This window comes from Haplochromis burtoni, unplaced genomic scaffold (genome assembly GCF_018398535.1).
Source record: "Haplochromis burtoni strain Fernald_Lab_line unplaced genomic scaffold, NCSU_Asbu1 Contig_899, whole genome shotgun sequence".
Taxonomy (NCBI): Eukaryota; Metazoa; Chordata; class Actinopteri; order Cichliformes; family Cichlidae; genus Haplochromis; species Haplochromis burtoni.
The window spans coordinates 93,399-98,488 of NW_024583260.1; the positions used below are offsets into that span (position 1 = coordinate 93,399).

The 5,090-nt window shown below is 41.4% G+C and overlaps 1 gene segment (V, D, J or C); it reads left to right on the forward strand.

Moving 5' to 3' along the window:
- The window catches only part of LOC121812875, a 6,151-nt gene extending 1,067 nt beyond the window's left edge, over positions 1 to 5,084 (forward strand). Inside the window, 2 exon segments of the V gene segment in view lie at positions 4,044 to 4,127; positions 4,249 to 5,084. Of these exon segments, the coding sequence occupies positions 4,085 to 4,127; positions 4,249 to 4,634 (429 nt within the window).
- Positions 5,085 to 5,090: the final 6 nt, after the last annotated feature.

The window sequence follows — 5,090 nt, forward strand, 5'->3', positions numbered from 1 at the left end:
TCGTAGCGTTTTGTGGGAGAAACGTTTCATCATCATCATCATCAGGTGACTTCTTCAGTCTCAGCTGACTGCAGGTTTCAATCTTATAAACAGTCTGTGTGGATACAGACTGGATTCATTTCACTTATGAAGCAAAATATAAGAAATAACATTGATGTTGATGGAAACTCACATCAACCACCCCTAATCATTATCATTATTTAAAGACAATAATGGCAACTAATTGAACTGATGTATTTACATCATAATGTCTTCCTAAATGTAAGAAAATTACAATAATAGTAAATAATACATTAAATTCAATTTAAATATTCGAAATTGTTGTCAATAAAGAAAACTGCTACCTTCATGGTGTCTGCTGCTTTCTTCTCCCACTGAAACGCTACAGATCAACAGAATCAACCTTTTGGGATTTCCTTACCTGAATATTCGCCCGTGCATCAGGACGTCTTTAAGAAAGAAGCTGTTGTGTTGTCCTGTCAGACTGTAACGATGAGCGAGTGGATTGAGCACTCGGGCTGGGCTGTTAGACCACCACAGGCCTCACATAGCCCACTGTGATCTTAAGTGGGTCAGACAGGTGAAACTTTGTCTCAGTGCAAAGAAGTTACATATTTAACTGTTTACATGATGTTTGCTGGACGTTGACACTGTTTTTACGCAGTCATTTACAGTAAGTAATGGTTTAATCCTTTAACAGCTGAAATGATTTAAGGCTGCCATTGGTCATTAGGCAGGATCATGATTTTGTTGCTTGAGCTGCCGTTACTTATCCATGGCGTTATATATGTGTGGGGAAATAAACACCCCCTGCTTCCACCGTACTCGGTCTCACTGTAAATCCATTGGCAAAAGGCCGCCTTGACAAAGGCTCCCACGTACAGACATACGTCAGTTAATAACTGACATTTGAAATGATCTCATTGGCCTGTTGTGACGTGTCTGTGCGTTTCTACAAATCGCGACAACTAATCTGAGAGAAATAAGTCAAAACTTTCTGTTCATGTGAGGCTCACTGCTCACATCACACTTTTATTATTAGTGTTTCATGTGCATCGGTATACTGAACAAAACTTCTGTAAGCAAATGTGACGTGTGGAAGATTTTTACAAAGTCCAAGCTGCACTGCAAAACTGCAGGCAGCAAGAGTTAGTCGTTAGTAATTCATCGGCCTTTTTAAAAGAAGCAACAACAAGTCCTGCAGCAGCTTTGGAAGGAACACATGGATGATGTAAGACTTTCATGTTTTAATCATTTTTATTCAAAAGAGCAAATTTTCTTTGTTGCACATAATGGAAAAGTTTTCAAAACAGTTGAAACCTTCATCATCCCAACTAGCATTTGTTGGGATGATGAAGCAACCAGCAACTCTGGTTATAAAGTGTGTGAAGCACAGGAGGAGGAGTGACTGAGAGCAGAGAGGAGGAGCAGAGATTCAGGGAGGAGCTGAGCTGTTACTGAACTATAGAAGAGAGAAAAACCTCCACATTCAACAGAGTTCAACACAAAACAAACTTTATGTTCCTCAACATGCTGTCATTACATCACTGTGTGTTTCCTCTGATTCTTCTCACTCTCACAGGTCTGCTCACCTACACAGGAAACTATGTTCAACTCAAATGATTCATTAACGTCAATTATTGATTGAAAACGTTCTCTCTTCCTTCAGGTGTCACATGTGATCAGCTCACTCCAGTCAAAGATGAAGAGTCCAGTGTAGAAGGCAGCACAGTTACTCTGACCTACACAACAAAGTGTCTGATTATTTCTTCTGGTATCGACAACATCCAGGAAAACCCCAGAGTTCCTGATCTCACACTCACCTTCAGGATCAGTAGGAGAGAAAAAAGTTCCTGGATGAAGATTCAAGTGGAGGGAAAAGAAATCAAGATGAGCATCTCCTCTGCTGCAGTGTCTGACTCTGCTGTGTACTACTGTGCTTGAGCCCACAGTGACAGGAAACAGCAAAACTCTGTACAAAAACCTTTGGAGCAAAGACAACAGAATACTCCACAACATCCACTAGAGGGAGCCACACACTGTTAAACCTCTGATTCTTGTGTCATTGGACTGATGACAAAGACAACAGAGAAATGAAGCAGTAAAGATCAGAGACAGAGACAGAGCTGCTGTGGAAGCACAAAACTGTTTGATTGGCTGAGCTATTAAACTGGCCCCGCCCACTGAAGTTGAGCTCATCCAATGACATTATTTGTTGGTCATTGTGCTGCAGTGGAAGAACATTGTTCATGTGCTGTCTGTCTGGCTTTAATAACTCCAAAGACATGTTGCTGCACCTCTTTTTGCTTCTATCTCACATTATAGGTGAGTTTAAGAACAGGGATTAAAGTTTAGTTGAAGCTGCTGCATTAAGCAGATATACAGACTGCATTTCACTACTTTTCTTCTTTCTTTTTCCAGGACTAACAGCTGGAGACTCATCACTCCTCAACAACCTGAAGTCACTAAACAGAAGGAGAATCTGTCAACTCACATGTAGCTATGAGACAAGTTGCATGTTACCTTCTTATTGGTACAGACATGATTCTGACCTTCAGGCTCCTCAGTTTATACTCTGGAAAGGAGCAAAAGACGAGTCAAATGAATATATTCCTGATAACGATATGATCAGAAACATCAACATCAACTAATCTGACCATAGCAGCCCTAACCCTGGCAGACACAGCTCTCTACTACTGTGCTCTACAAACACAGTGATACAAAGTGTAGAAGAGGCTGTACAAAAACCTGAACACAGATATCTGACTACTCTTCAAAGAGGAGGGAAGTGGTATTCAAAGCACAGCTTCATATCAGATGGATTCTGCTAATTCCTGTTTTATCAGAGTCACTGTGGTTACAGCTGCTAATGAAACACTGTGGGAGGATTCACATGAGCAGCAAATCCACATCAACCACAAACCAACTGCAGGAACGTTCAGACACAATAAAAACTGTCAAACATCAAAAGCTGCTCATTTACACTATTTTATATTTAGTGGATGAGGACATGCAGAAATGCAGCAGAAGCAAAATAAACAGAGTAACAGAGGTTTATCTCTTTAAGGTAAAATCTCTCACATGAAGCTAAAAGTCCAACCAGGAAGACCATCTCATGCTTGTTCCATTTATTCTCTTTGAACTCATCACATCAGATGATGATGCTCTCCTTCATCATTGTCCTGCTCTCATGTTTAAGTGTTTCCCCTCTCAGTGTCAGATGGATTCAGCCCCTTTACAGAATCAAACTCAAAGTAAGGTCAGTACTTCCACGCTTTAAACGCTGCACGCTCATACTCTCTCCCGCAATCGATATATGATCCATTGTTGATCTGCACACAGCTGTTGTCACGCGCACTCGCTTACGTCACTGTCATGAGACATTCTCGCAAAAAAAATCACGGTTTTAGTAACGCAGTAACGCAGCGTTCCTACGGGAAAGTAACAGTAATCTAATTACCGTTTTTGCAATAGTAATCGTTACTTGGATTACAGTAACGCGTTACTGCCCATCTCTGATCATTTGTGTCGTCTACTTGCTGCAGTCTCCTCCTTTTCTCTGCAGCTGTGATTTCTCTTCCCTTTGACCTTCACTAAGTCTTCACTTGAACTTTGAATCTGAACAAAAGTTTTTCCGTCACATCTTCTCTTCATCTTTCACGGCTATAACTAAATGCAGACACAGATCCTCTTTGTCTCTCACAGGCTGTCAGTGATCTTCAGTCTGTTTCTGACTTTGTTTCTGCTCACAGTCAGAGGGAGCTGACATATTCAACATGAACACAGATCATGAAGTTACAGAGTTATTCTGTCTGTTCTGACTTAAAGTTGTTGATGGTCAAAGATGAATGGATCTTCAGATCTGCTCTGCTGCAGTGACAGACTCTGCTGTGAGGCCCACAGTGACAGCAAACCCACAGAGATGCTCCACTAGAGGGCGACATCATCCAGTAGGCGGGGCTCTCCTTCTGCACTGTGTTCAACCATTGTGTCAATAATAAGTGCTGCTGTGAAGAGAACAATTCTCAGACTGAATGTTGAACATCAGCTAGTTTCTCCTGTTGATTTAAACCTTGTTGTACAGATGGAACATTGGCTGTGGATTATTCTTGCTGCTCTTTTCTTTGGTGAGATACAAACATCAACATGTTTCCTCTGCTTAAATAAATGTGTGAGTCTGATTAATGGTGAGTTTTTAATCATGTTTATTGATCCATCTCTTCCTCTGCATGTTCTGTTCTTCCTCAGAGTGTAAAGGAGAAGACAAAGTGATCCAGGAACAAGGAGATGTCATTGCTGCTGAAGGAGACACAGTTACACTTGGATGTAGATATGAAACCAGTGACCCAGGCCCGACTTTGTTCTGGTACAAACAGGATGGAAACAACAGCCCCAAATTCATCCTGAGTCGTGTTAGTGGGGATGATGGAAACACAGCAGACGAGTTCAAGGAGAGATTTTCATCCACACTGGATTCCAGCATCAGATCAGTTCCTCTGAAGATCCAGAAGCTTCAGCTGTCTGACTCTGCTGTGTACTACTGTGCTCTGCAGCCCACAGTGACAGGAAACAGCAAAACTCTGTACAAAAACCTTTGGAGCAAAGACAACAGAATACTCCACAACATCCACTAGAGGGAGCCACACACTGTTAAACCTCTGATTCTTGTGTCATTGGACTGATGACAAAGACAACAGAGAAATGAAGCAGTAAAGATCAGAGACAGAGACAGAGCTGCTGTGGAAGCACAAAACTGTTTGATTGGCTGAGCTATTAAACTGGCCCCGCCCACTGAAGTTGAGCTCATCCAATGACATTATTTGTTGGTCATTGTGCTGCAGTGGAAGAACATTGTTCATGTGCTGTCTGTCTGGCTTTAATAACTCCAAAGACATGTTGCTGCACCTCTTTTTGCTTCTATCTCACATTATAGGTGAGTTTAAGAACAGGGATTAAAGTTTAGTTGAAGCTGCTGCATTAAGCAGATATACAGACTGCATTTCACTACTTTTCTTCTTTCTTTTTCCAGGACTAACAGCTGGAGACTCACTCACTCCTCAACAAACTGAAGTCACTAAAACAGAAGGAGA